This window comes from Phaeodactylum tricornutum, genomic scaffold (genome assembly GCF_000150955.2).
Source record: "Phaeodactylum tricornutum CCAP 1055/1 PHATR_bd_8x17 genomic scaffold, whole genome shotgun sequence".
NCBI classification, from domain to species: Eukaryota; Bacillariophyta; class Bacillariophyceae; order Surirellales; family Neidiaceae; genus Phaeodactylum; species Phaeodactylum tricornutum.
Genome location: NW_002238012.1, coordinates 23,351 through 45,086, shown reverse-complemented (window position 1 = coordinate 45,086; position 21,736 = coordinate 23,351). Strand labels below are relative to the sequence as shown.

At 52.3% G+C, this 21,736-nt stretch overlaps 10 protein-coding genes across 10 annotated transcripts; 5 read left to right on the top strand and 5 right to left on the bottom strand.

Moving 5' to 3' along the window:
* Window positions 1–361: 361 nt before the first annotated feature.
* PHATRDRAFT_bd636 (predicted protein) lies at window positions 362–2,164 on the top strand (the record flags this gene model as incomplete). The annotated part of the gene is made up of 4 exons (XM_002176125.1): window positions 362–959; window positions 1,074–1,106; window positions 1,202–1,508; window positions 1,584–2,164. The coding sequence occupies exons 1-4, from the start codon at window positions 465–467 to the stop codon at window positions 2,162–2,164; spliced, it is 1,416 nt and encodes a 471-aa protein (XP_002176161.1). The 5' UTR covers window positions 362–464.
* A 1,502-nt stretch (window positions 2,165–3,666) lies between these two features.
* Window positions 3,667–6,348, bottom strand: PHATRDRAFT_bd1563 (predicted protein; the record flags this gene model as incomplete). The annotated part of the gene is made up of 1 exon (XM_002176117.1): window positions 3,667–6,348. Exon 1 carries the CDS (start codon window positions 6,277–6,279, stop codon window positions 3,667–3,669), a length of 2,613 nt encoding a protein of 870 aa, XP_002176153.1. The 5' UTR covers window positions 6,280–6,348.
* Window positions 6,349–7,437: 1,089 nt separating this feature from the next.
* PHATRDRAFT_bd1147 (predicted protein) lies at window positions 7,438–8,193 on the top strand (the record flags this gene model as incomplete). The annotated part of the gene is made up of 1 exon (XM_002176124.1): window positions 7,438–8,193. The coding sequence occupies one exon, from the start codon at window positions 7,438–7,440 to the stop codon at window positions 8,191–8,193; it is 756 nt and encodes a 251-aa protein (XP_002176160.1).
* A 138-nt stretch (window positions 8,194–8,331) lies between these two features.
* PHATRDRAFT_bd348 (predicted protein) lies at window positions 8,332–9,897 on the bottom strand (the record flags this gene model as incomplete). Its single annotated transcript, XM_002176116.1, has 1 exon — window positions 8,332–9,897. One exon carries the CDS (start codon window positions 9,895–9,897, stop codon window positions 8,332–8,334), a length of 1,566 nt encoding a protein of 521 aa, XP_002176152.1.
* Window positions 9,898–11,453: 1,556 nt separating this feature from the next.
* PHATRDRAFT_bd295 (predicted protein) lies at window positions 11,454–11,789 on the top strand (the record flags this gene model as incomplete). The annotated part of the gene is made up of 1 exon (XM_002176123.1): window positions 11,454–11,789. A coding segment is annotated over one exon (336 nt), but the record flags the coding sequence as incomplete, so codon positions are not given.
* A 235-nt stretch (window positions 11,790–12,024) lies between these two features.
* Window positions 12,025–12,618, bottom strand: FABZ (3R-hydroxyacyl-[acyl carrier protein] dehydrase; the record flags this gene model as incomplete). The annotated part of the gene is made up of 1 exon (XM_002176115.1): window positions 12,025–12,618. The coding sequence occupies one exon, from the start codon at window positions 12,616–12,618 to the stop codon at window positions 12,025–12,027; it is 594 nt and encodes a 197-aa protein (XP_002176151.1).
* Window positions 12,619–13,346: 728 nt separating this feature from the next.
* Window positions 13,347–15,580, top strand: PHATRDRAFT_bd1828 (predicted protein). The gene is made up of 3 exons (XM_002176122.1): window positions 13,347–13,938; window positions 14,364–14,616; window positions 14,788–15,580. The coding sequence occupies exons 1-3, from the start codon at window positions 13,479–13,481 to the stop codon at window positions 15,506–15,508; spliced, it is 1,434 nt and encodes a 477-aa protein (XP_002176158.1). The 5' UTR covers window positions 13,347–13,478; the 3' UTR covers window positions 15,509–15,580.
* A 293-nt stretch (window positions 15,581–15,873) lies between these two features.
* Window positions 15,874–16,621, top strand: PHATRDRAFT_bd1139 (predicted protein; the record flags this gene model as incomplete). Its single annotated transcript, XM_002176121.1, has 1 exon — window positions 15,874–16,621. A coding segment is annotated over one exon (747 nt), but the record flags the coding sequence as incomplete, so codon positions are not given.
* Window positions 16,622–16,967: 346 nt separating this feature from the next.
* PHATRDRAFT_bd1559 (predicted protein) lies at window positions 16,968–17,771 on the bottom strand (the record flags this gene model as incomplete). The annotated part of the gene is made up of 3 exons (XM_002176114.1): window positions 16,968–17,018; window positions 17,041–17,120; window positions 17,252–17,771. 3 exons carry the CDS (start codon window positions 17,769–17,771, stop codon window positions 16,968–16,970), a joined length of 651 nt encoding a protein of 216 aa, XP_002176150.1.
* Window positions 17,772–19,094: 1,323 nt separating this feature from the next.
* PHATRDRAFT_bd1558 (predicted protein) lies at window positions 19,095–20,848 on the bottom strand (the record flags this gene model as incomplete). The annotated part of the gene is made up of 2 exons (XM_002176113.1): window positions 20,293–20,848; window positions 19,095–20,161 (listed from the first exon to the last, which is right to left on the bottom strand). Exons 1-2 carry the CDS (start codon window positions 20,804–20,806, stop codon window positions 19,095–19,097), a joined length of 1,581 nt encoding a protein of 526 aa, XP_002176149.1. The 5' UTR covers window positions 20,807–20,848.
* Between the last annotated feature and the right edge of the window lie 888 nt (window positions 20,849–21,736).

The following is a 21,736-nucleotide window of genomic DNA, read 5'->3' as shown; positions in this document are numbered from 1 at the left end:
AAAAATTATAACGTAACCAAACTAGTATAAATGTATGGTACATTGGAAATAGTTGTCTTTTCTACCATTTTGCGCCTAGTCCCACAAATTGGAGTGGAGCGACGGACTGGCGTCGGCCGGTACTTCACTTCATTTCGCTCATAACCCGATTTCTCGCCACGCAAGATTGTCAGGGTTTCGAGACCTACCGGTGTTCGTCGGGATGGAATATGTTGACCCTGAAATGTGGCCATGAAGACGACTGACTGTTAGCGAGTACTGTGTCGGTAAAATTTTCAATTTTCGCCATCTCCTCGTATCACTTTCTTCTTTCAAACATTCCAGACACAATGGTAGCCCCTCTCCCTTCTCCATACGACAGCAAAACTGGTTCCGGTAGCGTACGGCGTCGCCGGAAAGCGCCCTTTCCCAACTCGATTCTCGATCGGCGTGCCCTGGTGCAAACCTTGGAAGACCGGAATCTGATGATTTCTCCTTTCCACATCACAGCCTTTTACGCGGCACTCCATCGCCAGCACTATCCCGATCTTCCTACCTTTGTAGCGAACTACTACAAATTTGAAAATGGGGAGACCTCCTCGGGCCCGACTGTGGTGCGGCCGTTGAAGAATCGCGTCTCCACTAAAAAGAATCGGAACAAGTCGCAGCTGCCCCGCAAATTCCTGGACTTTCTGCAAGAAGACGCCCAAAGCAGTGGATTTGTTACGGTGACTTCCCGCATTGAGTTTGCCCAAACCTCCGCCGATCGGTCCACCACGAAGCTGGCTGTACAACTGCACGACGGACAGTTGGTCGAATCGGTCTTGATGCGTTACGTTTCGACGGCTACAAGCAACAACTCCCGGGCCTCGCTCTGCGTGAGTAGTCAGTGCGGCTGTGCCATGGGTTGCACCTTTTGTGCCACCGGTACCATGGGACTGTCGGGAAATTTGACGGCGGGCGAGATTTTGGAACAAATCGTGCATGCCGACGCGCTGCTCGCCGACGAATGGCAACAAATGCAACAGAAGGACGGGTTGGAAAACAAAGAAAATAGTGACGACGGGACGGACATTTCTCAAATTTCCCAACAGCCTTTGCCTAAGCTAGATCTTGTGCGAAATGTGGTACGTGTTGGCCATTCGTGGCTGCGAGAATTTGATACTTGTGGATTGTCTGTATTGGGTCCTAATCAGCATGTATTTGAATTTCATTACTTTAGGTTTTCATGGGCATGGGAGAACCACTGGACAACTACAGCAATGTAGTAGAAGCCTGTCGAGCCCTGATTGATCGCCAGCGTTGGAATCTGGCGCACGGCAGGGTTACGGTCAGTACGGTCGGATTGGTGTCACAGATTCGGAAACTCACGGCGGAACTGCCCGAAGTAAGTCTAGCCTTGTCCTTGCATGCTCCGAACCAGCAAGATCGCCAGGCTATTGTCCCCACGGCCAAGCACTATCCGTTAGAAGATTTGATTGACGCATTAGATCAACATATGATGGCATATCTCCAAAAGAGGACAAACCGTGGCAATGGAACGAGCGGCTCATCCCGTCACTATACTGCAGCCGAACGAATTAAGGAAAGTACGCGACGGAGAGCCATGATTGAATACGTCATGTTGGAAGGTCCCACCTCGACATTGGAATGTGCCCATCAGTTGGGGAAGCTGTGCGAGAATCGTCATTTGGTCGTCAATCTCATTCCCTACAATCAGACCAATGTACGGGACGTATTGCGCTGCCCAAGCCGCGAACACATGGAAGAATTCCGGGAAATTGTGGTATCGTACGGGTCTTTCTGCACTATTCGCAAGACTATGGGAGCCGATATCGACAGCGCTTGTGGACAGCTTATCACGCTCCGCGAAAACAAGCAATCGCAAAATGAACACAACGCGAAGGGTGACGTTAAAGATATTGAAGATGGTGGCAGCGGATGCGGAGGAGGAACAAAACAACAGGCATTAGCTACATCCTCAGGAGGGTCCGTGAGGCGTAAAGTTGAAGTAGCTGAGGTATTGGGAAAAGGACAGCTATCTGACCACTCCGCATGTAGCCATATAGAACAAGGAGTCAATTTGGAAGCTTGGATTAGACCCTTGGCTCTCGCTACAACTTTGGCTGGAAGCTGTTTTATGATATCTATTGCGCTCGCTATACGCCAACGCAGGCGACAATAAGAAACGAGTCAGACTGGATGTATTGATAGCACTTCTGTATGGTAGCGCTAGTATGTTGGTTTGTTTTATGAGTTTTTGGTAGTTGTCCAAAGGGTCGAAATGTGACCGCTTTCTCGCTAGGACGCTTCAGCGGACGTCGAATTCAGGCTAGTTTGGGAGAGAACCTCGTCGTGTTGCGTGCTTCCCTCACTCAGACGGAAACCGGAATCGCCTCCACGACTCCAATCTTACGCCGCTTATTGGAAATCTGGACCGGCGAAATACACGGCATGCGCATACAATCAGCTTGGATTGTTATTTGCGGAACTTCCATAAAATGGTGGTACTGCGGCATTCCTCGGTAGAAAGCGGGTTGGTAAGAAGAATGGGCGTAGATGGGTCGAGGGTGCTGAATTTGTACAGAGGCTGATGCAGCAGTGGTGGCTCGTTCTTCACGTTCCTTTTGAATTTTGTGCAAATGACGACGACGAAGCAGCTTGCGTCGAATGAAAAATGTATTCGACTGATCGCTTTGGTTCCCATGTTCTACGAGGTTAAGGAAGACATGAGCAACTGCTGTTGATTGATTTCTAAAAGAAACATATGAGAAATGTTTAACATACCTGCTGCCCCAACAGAATGGCTCGGGCGACCCAGTAGTTGATCAAGAAGTAAGGACCCCAAAAGTGGACCCTTGGAATTGTCGACAGCAGCCTTGGGCACTTCGAGCGCCACCCCTCCCATGCTCTGCTGATGCTTAAATTCCCCTGAAGAAGTCAACTCTTGGTCACGGCTCCGTACACAACGATTTTTGGTTTTGTCGATGCCGACCTCCGATCCAACCGAAGGACGGTGACAGCAGGCTTCAAAAAGATCCAGCAAACTGCGCGGTCGCAACGGCACAACCACGGCGAAACGATCGGTTCGAGGATCGTGGTAAACCTTCCGAAGGTTGTTGTTGGTGTAGTGATTCATGATATCGAAACGGTGATTTGGAGGGTTGCACGAAAAAGCTGTGTTCGGATAGCCTGAGGGGTGAAGAAGGATTCAAACAGTGTGGAACGGGACGAGGCACAACAGCATTTTCAATTTGTGAGGTGATGAATAAGGGGCATAGCCGTTGCTATGTATGTAACGGGTTCAAACAACGGGGATACGAATATTTGAAACAAATTGTTGATCGCGCATATCGTTCTCGGTTCGCGCCATCCATATAACCTTCAGTATCGTAGGAAAGGAAATGATCATTTGTACAGGGATACTTAGAAAAAAACCATCAGAATCTTTTCAGTCCTGATTCTACGGGATAGAGCAGAAAAACGTCTACTGACTTTCTCAGTTTTCGCAACCCCCAAAGAGATTGTTGGCGATCCTCAAAATATCATACCAAGTCCTTGTTGGAATGGGGAAAGGAGATTCCTCTCTGTTCTAATTCGATCCATCTGACACGCTCAGCCTGGCCTTTGGGAGCCCTATAGGGATTTACAGTTACAGTTAGTAAACTTACTAGGGAGGTTAGGGTGTCAGATGCTATCTTTCACTTCAGGCGTGAACCACACGAGCGAGAACCGCTCACCATGGTATGAATTCGTCCAATGCCGTAGTTTCCAGCCATCAAACTCCAAAGGCTCGTAGCGAATATCGTGCATGTTACCCTCTACCACTAACTCTCCACCACTATAATCTCCCAGTCCCACGATCATGCTTAAGCTTTGTCCCGCTCCGCGACCGCTGTCCACATGCGGTGTAAACCGAGCGTTGCAATTGATCGCACAATGTGAGGAAGGAGGACGCGGCTCTCCTCGTTTCCGATGAATCCCGATACCGGCATCGCCGTTAGCCTGTTTTAAATTGTGCTCTGACAAAGATGCTTCCAACGCAAACACTGCTTGGACTAGATCCGGAAACAGTCGATTTGCGCGTGGCAGCGGGTTGGCACCAACAGCGTCTCGGTACAGTCCATCCCGAAAGGTGGGATTGACAACGGTAAACGATCCACCAGCACGAGCGTCCTTAGAATCGTGTCGTAGATCGTCTCGCCGAATCACGTTGGACCGGGCAATTGAAGTTTCGGGCCAACATCCCTCGCTGATGATCTTGCGAAGTTCACCCAGCGCTGCTTGAAAGCTGTTAGGAGCAGCCGGTAGTGACAACAGATTTGAATCGGTTTTGGACCAGTCATCCATCCCAAGGTTCATTTTGTTCGCAGCGTATTTGAGCCTCGTCAGCCATTCAGACTCTTCTTGCCGCAATTTCTCGGAATTTCGTTGGCGCAAGAGCTCGGACTGGACCCAAACCGTGGCATCGTCCGCAGTACCGCCATTCAGCTGGACGACCTCTTCACCGACAAAAACTTGCTCTCCCGTCCGTTGCTCATCAAAATGAAAGCGGGCACCCTGTAAGTAGAGACGACCACCGGGGGCTATCGGAGTTTTAGTAAAGACGTCAGGTCGGGTGGCCACCTCGAATACGTCCGACGGAGTGTAACCGTGCGTGGCAGCCAATGCCGTTGCGACAATCCGCCGGATCTGCTGGGCAACAAAATTGTCTCCACGAAATTCCAGGACGGCAATGGCTTCTTCTCGACTATTTTTCGAGGCTGTAGTAGGAAGATTATCAAGGGACACTCTGGTATTGCTTGACCAAAATTCAACAATCCTCGCGCGATCAAGTACACGCCAGACGGGCTCCTGGTTTGGACTGGCGTCGCCGCGTAGCTCTGGATCGGCAAAATTGTGCCACGCTCGTTTGGCCTTGTGCGCCAATGTTCCGTAACGGCTTGAAGCCAATTTAAGCTCGAAAGGTAACGCACTGAATCCGTTCGAATCGTTCGTACCCACCTCAGTACTCTCAACATCATTAGCGGGACTCGTACTCTGCAAAGGCTTGCGACGTACACGGCGGTTCGGTACCGCCACACTCTCAGCCGCACGCAATGCGTCCCGCAATTTGCGCAAGGCATCGGACGGAGGTGGAGTTACGAATCGATTCGTGTGCAAACCGCCTTTTTCTTTTCCATCACTGTTCGCATCACGGGATTGTTGTTGTTTGCTGTCGCGTAACCACCATCGTTCGAGTTCGTCGCCGTCCGGCAACCACCGCAAGGGTAACAGATAGTGGTAAACTTGCTGCGTACAACTGCGCTCGGCGTGTAATCTCCGCGAGGAAGACAAGTACTTGGCGGATACGACGCGTATTCGCAACGAGTCGTCCTCGTTGGCCGTTGCGTGTGTGAGATAGTCTTGCGTCAAATTGAGCAGTCTCGGCAAGCGTGCGCGACAAGATTCGTCCGACCCCGGCAACGTCGGTGGTCCCCAATAGCTCAAGGTAATCACGTCTCCGGCAGCCGCCGTATCGACCGGCTGCGACAAGATCCAGTGTCGTTGGTTGGCGACCGTCACCTGGGTACTACTCGGACCAAGGGTTACGGTTGGCGCAGACACAGTCACGGTCGTGTCGGTAATACCAGGATGTTCGTTGATGGGATGTGTGCGGCCCGCCGCGTCCGCATTCAAGGCGTATTCCACCGCCTTCCGCAGTAAAATTCCCGCCCGTTCCGCTTCGGGACGACGTGTGGACGTTGGGTTTCCGAAACTTGCTGACGCAGTAGCCACACCCGTGAAACTAGGCACGGGGTCCTTCCCACGGACGTAGGCAATTTGCCAGGCCATGTCGTACCGCACGTTGGCGTGTGTGATCGGGTGGAGTGACTCCGGCCCGCCGCCGTTGGCTTCGTGTGCACGTTTTCGACAAACCAAATCGGTCCGTAGGTGGCGAAACAGGGCGTTCCGTGAACCAAAGGGCAGCTCACAAAATTGGCAGACGGGGAGGACCGACTCTAGTACTCGGATTGTCTGGGTTGTGGCGTTCGTGGCAGTACTACTGCTTTTACCACTACTACCACCACCCACCTCTGACGAAACGGTTTCGGGATTGTGGGATACGGCGTTTCGTAACGACGTGAGCGGATGATCATCGGACGGCCAGTGCTGTCGATCGCCTCTCCGCAGGCATGACCCCCGAACGAGGGCAAGCCTCGAGGTTGGCGGAAACGAAAAAGCTCGTATCGCTGGTAACACGACAAGGCCAAACCTGATCCACGCTGTCGTGAAGAGAATCCATCTCCTCGACATCATTGTGGTTGAACGGGAGAGGGTAAAGGAAGAATGCGATCTCCATCAGACTTCCTGCCATTCTTCATTGCCCATTCCGGATTCTCCGAACAAAGCATCTCAGAGTCCATCACCAATTAAAAAACGTCGGAAGTGGACATCAAGCTCCCTTCCTATTCAGCCCCAAACCCTTACCCCTGAGTTCCCAGCAACTCGAGGCCAGGGCCGTTCCGTTGGTGTTCGGTACACGCATCGCTCACGTCCACAACCTTACCATACAAAACGGTTTTCTCACTCCAGTTGTCTTTCCCCTACCCCTCCCTACCCATCATCATAACGTGATATCCGACTAACAGTCGTCACCAGTACATCTACTAGCTAGATTAGGAGGAGACATCATTCCGAGAGGGTCTCGTCTCCGTGTGTATCACGGCAAGGCATTCTTATTCCCCGTGTTCACTGTCAGTTCTTAGAATAGTCCATGTTTTGGTACAATCACAGTCCGTACAGCAGACTGAGCCGATTCATAGATATATAAATCTATTTATAGATTTGATTGCACGGCTTTGTGGTGCTTGGCGCTGCGCACTGAAACTGACCGGGGTCGTTTCCACTTTGGAGAACCGACTTTGCTACCGGACATCGGCGTTCTACCGGAGTGATCGACTTGACTCGACAGATCGACATCTCCATCGATAATTTCATTGATAAAAGGTCTCATTGACAGTAGCTATAAACGCCTGTCGCTGAATGTCTCGCCACGGTACGATTCTTCTGTGGTGGTGGTGGATCCTGTCACCCCGCGAGGTCACTGCCACTCAGGCCCTCACGTCGTCCGGATCCTCCTTGGGGCTAGGAATAATCGATTACGGGATCTACAATGCTACTATCAGAGGGACAAATGGTGCTGCTGCAGCTTTTCGGAAACCCTGGTATGAATTGCGCAGTGGTGCCGCTGTACTGTCCAAATCCCAGGAGGGAACCGGGACGACCAGTGCTGGTTCGTTTGGTACAACATCTAGGACGACGACAACTTCGACGGCTTCTGCACTCAGAAGTCTATTGTCCAACGCCAATCCTTTGGAACCCCCTACACAATTATCACACTCCCGTGATCCTAGAGGCATCTGGCACTTGCTCCCACGATCAAAACCAAACCCACAAGCTCTGTTTATATCCGGCATGGCCTTCCTTGTAGGGTTCATGGACGTCATTTACGTTCGTCGGTATGGTTGTTACGTCAACATGATGACGGGAAACACAATTCGAGCGGCGACTCAGGCGGCTGAAGGCAATCTAGGATCCGCCCTTTTTCACGTCGCCCTCGTACTCTGCTACTGCATCGGTGTGGGCTGGCACCGTCGCGTCGCCAACGCCGTCAGTAGCACCAACCTTGGCGATACCAGCACTACCAATCACCCCACACTCCGGAGACAACGGTATACTCGCACGCCTCATTTGTACCGCTCCGCCAATGCGCGTCTGGTGTGGGCTGTGGCACCCGTGGTGTGGGGCCTCTTTGCCGCTACCGACGTTGTCGCGTACGTACTGCAACAGGGCGTCCGGCGGCACCACTACCCCGAGTCCGCCGCCAACTCGCGATGGCACGGGGTCTTTTTAGCCACCGCCTTTGGACTGCTCAATAGTACGGCGTCTCATACGACTGGTGGGACCATCTTGTACGCCATGACGGGGCACTGGACGAAACTGTCACAAAGTATCGTGGATTTATGGGAGGCCGAAACCTTGCGTCGTCGGCACGTGCGGGCCATATTTTCACACGTACGCGTCCTGGCGGCCTTTGTGAGCGGCATTGTCCTCTCCGTGTGCCTTTACGAACCTTTTCTGGCCCAACTCGAAACCGGGTGGTGGCCGGTGCAGACAACCGTCGGGTCCGTGTACGCCGGACTGCTGCTCTGGTACGGTCGACGATTGTAACCACGGAACCGTCACGTAAATCGGTATCCACTTTTGCAGATCCTAGACTAGCAGGATAGACGAGTATAATAAAGTTGTTTAATTCTTGTATTTGGTGGGGGATTCAAGGTCTCTTCGCGTACCGCATCCATTGCCATTTTACTGAATGACAATTTCCTTGGTCGAGGTTTCGGCAAACAGACTAATGTCCACCGCCGGTCGAAGCTTACAGCATTCTTCGACAGCTTGGTGCACCGAGTGCTTTTCAAAGTCGGCAATCAATTGCTCGTTCACCGGCGCACCATTGTCAACCGCCGTGTACGCCAACTGGTCCAGAATGTAGTCGAAACGGGGAGCCCACTTGCGGCTACCCGTCTTGGCCGTGAAGGAGCAGTTATCTACCATAAAGGCCACTCCTCGGTAGTGCATGTATGGACATAAGGAATCGACGGCCTCAATGACGGACTCGTTCACGACTTCCGAATACGGGTGACCTTCTTCCAAGAGCACATCAATTTGGGCCATCATTGTGGCCACGTAGACACCGGCCGTGAAGGGGTTGAGGGGGATCTTGTCTTCGTCACGCTCGGCGCGAACCTTTTCACCCACTTTCCAGGTATCGGTGCCGTCAATCTTTCCGACGGGGTACTTGTCGATACGGGCGCCGTGCATAATGACGGTGCGGATTTCGTTTCCCGAACTGACCTCGTCATAGATTTCTTGCAGAATCTCCTTGGCGGGCTTGTACGAGGCAGAATAGGCTTTTTGGAAGGTCTCCTTGTCGTCACCATCAAGGGACTCGTATACGGCTTTAATTCCCTTAGTGGAGATGATCTTGACGATATTACCGGTGATGGATTCGGACGATTCCAAAAATGCTTGTTCGGGGCTCATGCCTTGACGTTGGTAGCGGCGGTACAAGGACTCGACGATCCCGTGGACGGCACCGAGCAAGATGCCGCGTTCGCCGTAAATATCGGAGCAGTATTCGGATCGGAGGCTGGTTTCGAACATGAAGGGGGATCCGAGCGCAATGCCCCAACCCAGAGCCAATTCGGTGGCCTTGCCACTGACGTCCTGGTGGACGGCAAAACTGGAGTTGATGCCCGCGCCGTTCACGTCCTTGCCCTGTTCATAAAGACGACGGACCGAGGGTCCCATTCCCTTGGGGCAGACGGCAATCACGTCCATATTCTCGGGGAACTTTTCTCCGATCGAGTCCAAGTGTCCGAGCAGAAAGCCGTGACTGAGGCCGAGCGTGGCACCGGGCTTCATGGCGGCAAAAATTTCCTTGTACAGCTTGGCTTGTGCGGCGTCGGAGATGAGGAGAACGACCAAGTCGGATTCCTTGATGACGCTGAACATTTCTCCGAGGGTACCGTCCTCCTCACTGAAGCCGCAATCCTTGGCTTCTTCGAAACTGGAAGATCCTTCGCGTAGACCAATGGAGACGGTAATGTCGGCGCCGACTTCCTTCAAAGAGTCTTTCAGATTCTGGGCCTGCGCCGGCGCCTGGGATCCCCATCCGATAACTCCGATTTTCTCAATTCCTTCAAAGGCCTTGGGTAACAAAGGGAAGAGATCCCGACCTCCCTTGACAATGATCTCTTTGGTGTCGGCAAAGGTGACTTCTTGAGTTTCAAAAATCTTGGATTCGAAACTGTACGGATCATAAAAGGGCGAGCGTGTGAGCCAGCAAGCATAAAACAAGAACCATCGGGACATCCTTCCACAAGAGAGATACGCAGAAAGGGTGGAATGAAATCACCACCCAATAAGAGAAGGGACTCAGAAATGCAACATAGTGATTCCGGATGCAAGCTTATTCCTCATGGAAAATGAGTAGAGGGAGCTATACAGTTCTTCAACGTCCCGTGATACGTGTGAACACGCATCGTATACGTCGTGTTCTCGTCGGTTCGCAAACAATTCAATTCTTTTTTCTAACAGTCGGGAAACTTACGCCATGTGGAGTCCGGACGTCGACGACTGGGCAACGACCGAGCGCGGCGCAAAGGCCGGTTGTTGAAAGGCCGTAGCCGAAGCCACAAAAAAGGCAGCCGTCAAGGTAGAGAACTTCATTGTTGGTCGTAGCTTGCGAGGGTGTGCGTTTGGTAGACAACGAAGGAATGAACGAGTCAAAAGTATCGATGCAACGACGACACGAGTGTGGAAGTACGAAGCTTCCCCCCTCTCCCCTCTCGTTTGGGTGAGATATCACCGACCGAAGCGGATACCGTGTAGATTTTGCTTACCACCGTCCCTCTCCCGTCGGTTTTTCGTTGGTTGATGTTCCTCCTCCGGTGAGAACGTCAGGTCCGATCCGGGGCGAGAGCCACGAATTTCTGGCGGGAGGCAGCTTTCCCCGCTATGTATAGCCCAGAACCATTTCGAATCACTATTGTACGAGACTCACCTTCAGACATCGATTCACGGAGCAACGTGGCCTCCGGACTCCATAGCACCGTCACTTGGTCTGTCCGAATGGACGATACAAAAATGGAAAATGAGCCATCCACCGTCTGTCCGTTTTCCTCTTCGCGGCGGTGAATTCGACTTCCACGTTGCGAAACCCCCAAGCACAATAACCCTGATTGCGTGCGACCCAATTTGTCTCGAGAGACAGGCAACAAAACCTACCCATACTTACTGTTGTGTCACACATCCTTCCCGTCACAGTCAATTGGTAACGATACCATACTGGCACGTTGCAAAATTATCCCCAAAACAGAGATTGCCTCGATCTATTATTCATTGTTTCGTGGTCCTTTTATTACTCTACGCGTGACACTATTCTGGCAAAGGCTCGGTTGCCTTTCTTTCCGATTATGCGGCACCGAAGATCGACGTTGCTCCGACCAAGCTCTCCGCGCGTCTTGGTGTTCTGGATCGCCACCGTCACGACGCCCAATGCCGTCCAAGCCCGACTGCTTTTACCACGGGGACCCTGGAGCTTACCGCCGATCCAATCTACCGGTAGCGGTAGTGATCACTTTGTGCAGGAATGCGAATCACTCTGGGCCTTTGTCGAAAAGTTCCGCGGCGGAGCCACGTTTAGTGATGACTACCCGGCGTCCCGACCATCGTCGTCGTACGGTCGATCCGGAGACTTTGGCAACGATCGGTACGCGTCGGCGCCCGTTCCACGGCCGCCACGGAATCGGTACGCCGACGACGACGCTGCCTACTACGACGACCGGGGAACCGACGACTGGGAATCCGCCCGGCGTCCGCGTCCGCCGAGCGGCCCTTCAATCACCCGTCTGATCCAACACGGCGATCGCAAAGTCGGCTTGACCTTGTTGGCGTCCGGTATCATGGTCACCATGCTCGGGATCAGTCTCTTTTTCAACAAGACACTCATGCGGTTGGGTAATTTGTTGTTCATTGCCGGGGTGCCGGTCACGCTGGGGCCCTCCCGCACCATGGGATACTTCCTGCAACCCCAAAAGACGCGGGCGACGGTCTGTCTGGTACTCGGAATATTGCTCGTCTTTTTCGGACATCCCGTATTCGGCATGGTACTGGAAGCCTTTGGTCTACTGAATTTGTTCGGCAACATGTTCCCCCTGCTCATGGCCGTGGTCAAACAAATGCCGATTGTCGGTAATTTGATGAAACAGAGTCGGTCGGGAACAACGTCACGTCGCCCGGCGGCTCCGCCCTCGCGCGATCCGTACGACTACGACCATCCACCCCGCGACAACGAGGACGACTATCGGAGAGACTACGACGACAACGACAGCCGTCGGTTTTACTAGTGTTAAACATGGTGGTTGGGGTGTATGGTAGTGGCAGTTTAGGGTTATACTATAGCGCGGTGTGTTCTTTTTTATTTCATTTTTCCCAAACTTACTTGGCCAGGGCAAAGGTCATTTCGTCCACTTCCACGACGAGTTGTCCGTCGACGTAGGCTCGGCCGGTGGCCTTGGCAATTCCGAACTTGGCCTTCCATTTTTTGATTTCGACTTCCATGACGAGTACGTCTCCGGGCACTACGGGTCTCTTCCACTTGACGCCATCGACTCCGGCAAAGAAAAAGACGGCACCGGGCGTGGCACCGTCCATTTGGAGACAGACAATGCCGGCGAGCTGTGCGAGAGCCTCCACCTGCAGTACACCGGGCATAATGGGACGCCCGGGGAAGTGTCCGTTGAAGAACTCTTCGTTCTTGGTGACACACTTGATACCGACGGCACGTTTGCCGGCATCGTACTCGACGACCTTATCGACGAGGGCAAAGGGGTAACGGTGCGGCAAGAGGGCGTCGATCTGCTCCGAGGTGTACACCGTGTCGAGAGTTTCCGAACGGGCGGAAATGTCCCGGGCGCCGTGCGGTGTGTCGGCGCGTGCCGTCGATGTGCGAGCGACCGTAGGTCGGTCCACGACAAAAGCCGTCGTGACGACGAGCGATAGTAGTAGCGTAGCAACACGAACAATCTTCATACTTTCGTGAGGGCGGGTGTCTGTGTGTATGAGTAACGAGTCGGTCGGGATACGTGTACTGTAAAAACGATGATACCAGAGGTTGGTATCGCACAGTTATTGTGGATATGGATTGGTATCGATATTTGGTCTTGTTACAAGATTTGTTCACAAAAAGGCTCGTTGGACAGTGAAACGAGTCTTTCTTGTTTGGTGCGACTATCCAAAAGAGATGCTTTACTGTTGTTGGAGAAGAGCTGGATGGGTTTATCGGAAGAGACGAACGGACTCGCACACACATATACAAAGGTTCTACTGTACTCTCGATGACTGCGAGTAGAAGTTTGATGGCACGACCAGCCGAGTGAGATTGCGCACCGCGTCGTCTATATCTACCAGTATAGATTCTCGTACGTGTCTCGTCCCACCAATCACGCAATCCCTCCCTACCTCAACCGTAGTACTAACAGTAAAACCCGACGTCACCTAGAACACGGATCAGTCAGTCAGGGTTGGGTGTATCCGTTGTGGATGGGGGGTACGTCAGTGGTCCGTCCGACCGTACCTTCCTCAGCGACATTCTCACGCACTCGTCGGCGTCGCCCACAGGCCAATTCTCACGTTCGTCGTCGTCAGTCGAGACATATCGGCGTCGGCGTCCAAGATACCCACGGGATGTGTGTGTGTGTTTAGCTAGGTAGGTGACAGTGAACACTAGGTGTATGTGATCACTGCGAGTGTGGGCCGCGGTTTGATTCGATCCGAGAAGCAGAATCCCTCTCGATAACTCGACCCATCTTTCGACGTCGTCGTCGTATTTGTTCTTGTCGTTGCAGTGGTAGTTGTTGTTCGTTCGTATATACTTTCACAGTCAGTAAGGAATGAAGTTTCATACATCAGCCGCACTGTGGATCGCGTTCGCGACGGCGTCCTCCGTAGACGCCTTTCGCGTCACATCCCGACCCTCGGTCACGCTCCGTCCTTGGCGTACCGCACTACGCGCTGAAGGCACCAAAATCACCATGCCCGCCTTGTCTTCCACCATGAAAGAAGGCCGCGTCGTGTCTTGGCTCAAGAACGAAGGCGACGAAATCGAAGCCGGCGAAGCCATCATGGTCGTCGAGTCCGACAAGGCCGATATGGACGTCGAAGCCTTTGAAGACGGAGTCCTCGCCAAAATACTCGTACCGGAAGGAGCCATGGCTCCGGTCGGAGAAGCCGTCGCTCTCATGGCTGAAAACGCGGCCGATGTGGCCTCCGTCATCGCCAGCTTGGGCGCTGGATCCTCCGCCTCCGAGCCGGTCCTCGATGCACCCGCACCAACATCCGGTACGTACGTTTGTTTGTTTGTTTGTGCACCGCTGCATCGCAACGAACTTGCGTTCCGTCTACTCTACGAACGATTTTATTTGAATCCGATTTACCCTTCATTCACCAACTGTCCGGTTCCATTACAGCATCGGCTGCCGCTCCCGATTTTGAATTCAGTCAAATCGATATGCCCGCCCTCTCGTCCACCATGAAAGAGGGCAAGGTCGTGTCTTGGCTCAAGGCCGAAGGCGATCCTATTGCCGCCGGCGAAGCCATCATGGTCGTCGAGTCCGACAAGGCCGATATGGACGTCGAAGCCTTCGAAGACGGCTTCCTGGCCGCCATCATCACCGGAGAAGGGGAGAGTGGCGCCGTCGGTGCACCCGTCGCCTTAATCGCCGTCGAAGAAGCCGACATTCCCGCCCTACAGACCTACGCCGCGACCCTTTCCGGAGCGCCCGTCGCGTCTACTCCCGCTACGACGGCACCAGCTTCTCCCGCCACGGCCCCGGCCGCACCCCAGGCGGCGGCTCCCCGTCCCGCCGGAGAACGCGTCACGGCGTCGCCCCTGGCTCGCAAGAAGGCCCAGGAACTCGGCGTTGATCTCAACACCGTCACGGGAACCGGACCCAGTGGTCGCGTTACCGCCTCGGACATTGAAGCCGCCGCCTCGGGTACCGCGCCTCCCCGGCCCTCCGCTGTCGCCCAGTCCTCCTGGACCCCCGCGGCGGGCGTCGTGGCCGCCACGCCCACGGCACGCGCTTTGGCCAAAAAGGCGAAACTCGACCTGGCCACCGTTACTGGTACCGGTGAATTTGGTCGTGTGACCGCCCACGACGTCAAACTCGCCACCGGCGAAGCCAAACCGATTCGCAAGAGTGCCGCGGCCAACGGCGCGCCCGCCGTTGAATTGCCCGAAGGCGTCGTCCCCATGACGGGCATGCAACGGGCAGTCAGCAACAACATGGTGGCGACCTTGCCGACCCCCGAATTCCGTGTCACTCGGGAAATCCAAATGGACGCCTTTGACGCGCTCTACCAAAAACTTAAACCCAACGGCATCACGGTCTCCGCCATGTTGGCCAAAGCCGTCGCCTTGGCGATTGAAAAACATCCCATTATCAATTCCAGCTTTTCCGAAGAAGGTGGTGGTAGTATTGTTTACAAGAAAGACATCAATATTGCCATGGCTGTCGCCATTGACGGTGGTCTAATTACACCGGTTTTGCAGTATGCCAACGAACGCAGCGTCGTCGAGCTCGGAGAGAATTGGAAAGAATTGGTCGGCAAGGCCAAGAGTGGAACCTTGGCACCGGCCGAATACAATTCTGGAACGTTTGCCATCTCCAACATGGGCATGTTTGGGGTCACGCACTTTGGCGCCATTCTACCCAAGGGCATTGGTGGTATCCTCGCCATTGGAGCCACCCAAGAAATGATCGTTCCCGATCAGTCGGCCATTCTGGGAATGAAGAAGGTCAAGAAAATGTCGGTGACCCTCACTTGTGATCACCGCCAAATTTACGGAGCCGACGCTGCGCTCTTTCTCAAAACACTGGCGGATATGATGGAAAATCAACTCGGCAAAATTACGGCGTGAGAACGGCGACCGCACTCGGCTCCCAACCAAAATTGCTAGTATCTAATAGAAAACAAAAACCCATCTTTGTCCAAATATTTACTGTGCTCATCGGAGAATGCACCAAGTCGCCCGCAGCTTAGTCTCTCGCGGAACACGAGACGCTCAAAATTGATTCGGTTCCAATTCGTGCCGTGTGAAGTACTGCACCATATCCTTGTGGGAATGCTACTCACGATACTGCGCTAGCAACTTCTGCTCGAGACGGAAAGCATAAAAACTCCTTTGATTGCCATTGTGCTCATGTAATGTGGAATTCTTAAATTAATGCTTGACACTTGTACAACCGTTTGCCTGCAAAGAATGACCTACAATTGATTCTGTAGAGGCTGGTCAACGCGGCTTTTGATCTATCATTGTATTCTTCGTCTCATTGGAGGTCTGACAGGCGGTTTGACGGGGGCTCTCACGGGGGCTCTGACTGGAGGTTTGATAGGGGCTCTGATTGGAGGTTTGACAGGGGCTCTGACTGGAGGTTTGACAGGGGCTCTGACTGGAGGTTTGACAGGGGCTCTGACTGGAGGTTTGACAGGGGCTCTGACTGGAGGCTTGATAGGGGCTCTGACAGGAGGTTTGACAGGGGCTCTGACAGGAGGTTTGACCGGGGCTCTGACGGGAGGTTTGACCGGGGCTCTGACGGGAGGTTTGACAGGGGCTCTGACGGGAGGTTTGACAGGAGGTTTGATAGGGGCTCTGACGGGAGGTTTGACAGGGGCTCTGACGGGAGGCTTGACCGGGGCTTTCGTTGGAGGTCTGACCGGGGCTTTCGATGGAGGTCTGACAGGGGCTTTCGTTGGAGGTCTGACAGGGGCTTTCGATGGAGGGCTGACGGGGACACTTGTTGGGACTAGCGCCGGTCCTTTGGTTAGTGAAATTGATTCTTTGGCGGGTCCTAAAGTAGGCTGTTGTGTCGGTGCAATTACAGGAGGAATGCTTTCTCCAAGAAGTGCAGTACTCACTAGACTGTTCGAAGAACTCGATAAATCTGATAAACGATCTGTAGCAGCATCAGCAACTATTTTCGATACCGGCCTGCCTGCCTCCAAGTACAAGGCAGCAACTCCGGCAACGTGAGGGCTGGCCATGGAAGTTCCTGCTTTTGTGCTTGTACCGCCAGTGCTTGACAAAGACACAATCGAAGACCCCGGTGCGAAAATATCAACACAGCTACCCCAATTCGAAAAAGATGAGCGAGCGTTCGTGATAGTCATTGCTCCGACCGTCAGCGCTTTCGATGCCGAGGCTGGCGAGTAATTACAAGCATCCTGGTTGTTATTACCAGCCGCTACCGCCACAGCTATTCCTTGGTCAACGGCCGAGTTGATGGCGGTGTTTAGGGCAGTGCTTATTCCACCACCGAGACTCAGGTTCATAACAATCTTCCTTGTACTATTTTCCTGCTTGATCTTTGTTACATGATCTACTGCAGCAATGACGTTGGCATATGATCCAGTTCCATTGACGTTAAGGACTTTGACGTCATGAAGCGATACTTGCTTGGCTACACCGTACGTCTTGGATCCGACGGTACCAGCAACGTGTGTCCCGTGTCCGTGCAGATCAAATCCACACGCTGCAAAGAAAGAGTGGCAGCCAGAGAAAGAGAAGAGATGTACATGCAATGAAACGGTATTAGCTGCTGCGCGGCTTCACAAAACTATGGTCCTTGCAAAAGGCAAAGAGCGTTGGGCATTAGTGACTTACCTTCGCCGGTGAAAGAGATGCAGGAAGCCACGCGACCTTCTAGATCCGCGTGACTGGCTAGAATTCCAGTGTCAATAATGTATGCGTCGACGCCGAGACCAGTGTAGGCATACTCATACATGTCATCGTCAACGCCGTCGATGTGATCGAGTCCCCATACTGGTTTGCTCTGGATGGCGTCAATTGTCACGACACCGTCCTCGGAGATATCGCGGACTTCGTTGAGATTCAGCAAAACAGACAGAACTGTATCGGGTAAATTGGCGACAGCAAAGCCCTTGAACGCATAGTCGTAAGTGTTAATGACCTTTGACTTCAGCGCGCGTTTTAGTACCTTGGTGGCAAATCCTTTCGAATCCGGAATACGCTTATCCAGCTGAACGATGTACTGACCAGGAATAGCTTGCCCCCCTACGATACGGCTTAGCTTTCGATGCTCTGACAGTTGCTGAGCGAAGGCAACTCCGATGAAGTTTGCTGCAACAAGCAACGCAAACGAGAGACAGGACGCGTGAATCATTTCGGACAAGGACTTTTTGCTTTATGTTAGTTGATTTTAGGGACGGCGTTCATAGTCAAGTTTTTTTCGGTGAAACTAGAGTGAAGGCCGCCGTATTCACAGTCATAGGCAACGTTGACAGTGAGGGGCATCCATGGGGAAAGCTCGCAAATTGTGAGAGGTCGGTTCAGCTGACTGGGCGTGCTTTCTTGGGCCTCTTTCATCTTAATGGTCGAAATCCATTATCAATTTTGCATTCTCGTTATTTCGCATTTTGATATGTTTCAGGAAATACAAGCATTCGGAAGCTTTTCTAGCTATTATCTTCGTATCTCAAACTCAAGTGCCAATACGTTATCGGTATATTATTTGTAATCCGCTTGGGTTTAAGATTTTCAAGATTCGACGTTTGGTTGTGTCGCAGCGTCCCCTAGTTTACCGAGGGCACAGGAACAACTCGAAATCGCCTTGACTGACTGCGGTAAAAGGTGAAGTTGGCCCACTTTTCGCATACGAAAGTTTTCAGGAAATGAAACAAGGCGACAGTGACATTGTTCATAAGACGGACGTATTGGTCTGCAATACCCACATGAAACCGATAGCGGAAATATATGGCACCAGCGTCAAATGCGACATTGCGACTTCCGCAGAACGAAACACAATCGAGCTACGGTCGAATTTACCAAACCCGCGGTTGTTGTGCGTGACGGGTTTGCCACACGCATTTACATTAGCAACGACACAGCGTCAACTCTATGACCCGGAAAATTCCAAAATATTCTCGCCTTAATGTAAGAAAGATGTTAAGGAATTTAACGTCACGAAGCGATACTTGCTTCGCTACGCCGTACGTTTGGATCCGACAGTGCCTGCAACGTGTGTCCCGTGTCCTTGCAGATCGAACCGCCCGCACCCCACAAAAAAGAGTAGCAGCGAGAGAAAGAGAGGAGTTATCCATGGAACGAAACGGTATTAGCTACTACTCGGCTCGACAACACTCAGGTCCGTACAACGATCGTTCGGCATCATTGACTTACCTTCGTCGGTGAAAGAAATGCAGGTTAACGAGAAGTAAGATAGTCAACAACTGAGTCAGCTGCGTTTCTTTTAACCTGAACAACAAGAGCTGGAGACAGAGTTAGCATAGTTGTGAAATCTATGTTCAACAGCCAAATGTAAAATTCGAATTTTTTCTGTATAAGTTAATACTTTTAAGAAACCCACAGGGGCTAAGGTTGGAAATCTGATAAAGCTCGAGTCGATAATTCAGGCTCTAAGCCCTGGTTGGGAGTTTCACTGGAGCACTGGCAGAAGCTCTGACGTGGGCTTTCGTTGGGGATCGGACTAGTTTTTGACCGGGGCTCTGACAGGAGGTTTGACCGGGGCTCTGACGGGAGGTTTGATAGGGGCTCTGACTGGAGGTTTGACGGGGGCTCTCACGGGGGCTCTGACTGGAGGTTCGACCGGGGCTCTGACGGGAGGTTTGACAGGGGCTCTGACGGGAGGTTTGACAGGAGGTTTGATAGGGGCTCTGACGGGAGGTTTGACAGGGGCTCTGACGGGAGGCTTGACCGGGGCTTTCGTTGGAGGTCTGACCGGGGCTTTCGATGGAGGTCTGACAGGGGCTTTCGTTGGAGGTCTGACAGGGGCTTTCGATGGAGGGCTGACGGGGACACTTGTTGGGACTAGCGCCGGTCCTTTGGTTAGTGAAATTGATTCTTTGGCGGGTCCTAAAGTAGGCTGTTGTGTCGGTGCAATTACAGGAGGAATGCTTTCTCCAAGAAGTGCGGTACTCACTAGACTGTTCGAAGAACTCGATAAATCTGATAAACGATCTGTAGCAGCATCAGCAACTATTTTCGATACCGGCCTGCCTGCCTCCAAGTACAAGGCAGCAACTCCGGCAACGTGAGGGCTGGCCATGGAAGTTCCTGCTTTTGTGCTTGTACCGCCAGTGCTTGACAAAGACACAATCGAAGACCCCGGTGCGAAAATATCAACACAGCTACCCCAATTCGAAAAAGATGAGCGAGCGTTCGTGATAGTCATTGCTCCGACCGTCAGCGCTTTCGATGCCGAGGCTGGCGAGTAATTACAAGCATCCTGGTTGTTATTACCAGCCGCTACCGCCACAGCTATTCCTTGGTCAACGGCCGAGTTGATGGCGGTGTTTAGGGCAGTGCTTATTCCACCACCGAGACTCAGGTTCATAACAATCTTCCTTGTACTATTTTCCTGCTTGATCTTTGTTACATGATCTACTGCAGCAATGACGTTGGCATATGATCCAGTTCCATTGACGTTAAGGACTTTGACGTCATGAAGCGATACTTGCTTGGCTACACCGTACGTCTTGGATCCGACGGTACCAGCAACGTGTGTCCCGTGTCCGTGCAGATCAAATCCACACGCTGCAAAGAAAGAGTGGCAGCCAGAGAAAGAGAAGAGATGTACATGCAATGAAACGGTATTAGCTGCTGCGCGGCTTCACAAAACTATGGTCCTTGCAAAAGGCAAAGAGCGTTGGGCATTAGTGACTTACCTTCGCCGGTGAAAGAGATGCAGGAAGCCACGCGACCTTCTAGATCCGCGTGACTGGCTAGAATTCCAGTGTCAATAATGTATGCGTCGACGCCGAGACCAGTGTAGGCATACTCATACATGTCATCGTCAACGCCGTCGATGTGATCGAGTCCCCATACTGGTTTGCTCTGGATGGCGTCAATTGTCACGACACCGTCCTCGGAGATATCGCGGACTTCGTTGAGATTCAGCAAAACAGACAGAACTGTATCGGGTAAATTGGCGACAGCAAAGCCCTTGAACGCATAGTCGTAAGTGTTAATGACCTTTGACTTCAGCGCGCGTTTTAGTACCTTGGTGGCAAATCCTTTCGAATCCGGAATACGCTTATCCAGCTGAACGATGTACTGACCAGGAATAGCTTGCCCCCCTACGATACGGTTTAGCTTTCGATGCTCTGACAGTTGCTGAGCGAAGGCAACTCCAACGAAGTTTGCTGCAACAAGCAGCGCAAAGGACTGTGAAAGAGTCATCTTCGCTGTGGGCCTGGGTCATCGATTGTTGCTTGTGAACTTTGCTGGACTGTGATAAACAGAGCCTGCGGCATCACTTACTGTTAATTGTCCGGATCGTGGCATTTACATGTTGAAAAAGCTCGAAAAATGAGAGGTCGTTCCTGTTGCCAAGCGTGCTCGCCGTGTTTTTTTTTCTACGAATGTGTATGCGTTTACTTAACTGATAACAGAGTTCCCTTTTATCAAGATTCTCATGATCTGCTAAGTGATATCGAGAGCAATGCGAAAGTCTCTTCCCCCAGAAAGCTCACAATGTCTTTCCTCTTGAAATATTGATAGGGCCTCCTTGTGCCTTTCCATACTTTATTTGAGAGTTCTTGATGGAATTATCCGTTGGGGATAAAAAGACCTATTGACTCAATCGATTTGAAAATGTTCCGCCGCTATGCTAGAAACAACGTAGCGGAAGTTGCCAGCCTTTCGAAGTCGACCAGCTATCATGGGATTGCATTACATTAGCTTATACAGCACGACATGATTCGCATTCTCGGCGAATTATTAACGGTAGCATTGACTGCGAGGTATGTCCAGGTTGCGAGTCGTAGCTCGTCTTCTCGTGGAACGTCCATCCGTCCGTCCATCAGTCAGTCTGCACTCAATTCAAAAGTGAGGGTACGCGAGTAGGGTACTGGAACTATCCAACTCGGGCGACCGAGTCCATCCTTCACGGTATGAGGTGGGAGGTGGGAGCAACGATGGTCCGAACGCCGGCGTTTTTTCGGTCAGATAGTATACTACCTAACTGTGACTGTAAGCGTCTCGCGACCCGCAAAAACGAGCGGAATTACCAAAACGCTTCGATTGACCACAATCGCCAGCCCAGCCCAGCCCAGCCCATCCTCATCGTCACTCTGTTCGTCAATTTTCCGGTTCGACGGAAGCGAAACA

Excerpts from the sequence above, each read along its gene's own strand:
- PHATRDRAFT_bd1828 (XM_002176122.1), top strand. The coding sequence starts at position 13,479 with ATGAAGTTTCATACATCAGCCGCACTGTGGATCGCGTTCGCGACGGCG. Across the intron at positions 13,939-14,363 it reads AACATCCGGTACGTACGTTT|CGCCCGTCGCGTCTACTCCC; the intron begins GTTTGTTTGTTT and ends CCCTTTCCGGAG. Across the intron at positions 14,617-14,787 it reads CGGCCCTCCGCTGTCGCCCA|TGCCGCGGCCAACGGCGCGC; the intron begins GTCCTCCTGGAC and ends GATTCGCAAGAG.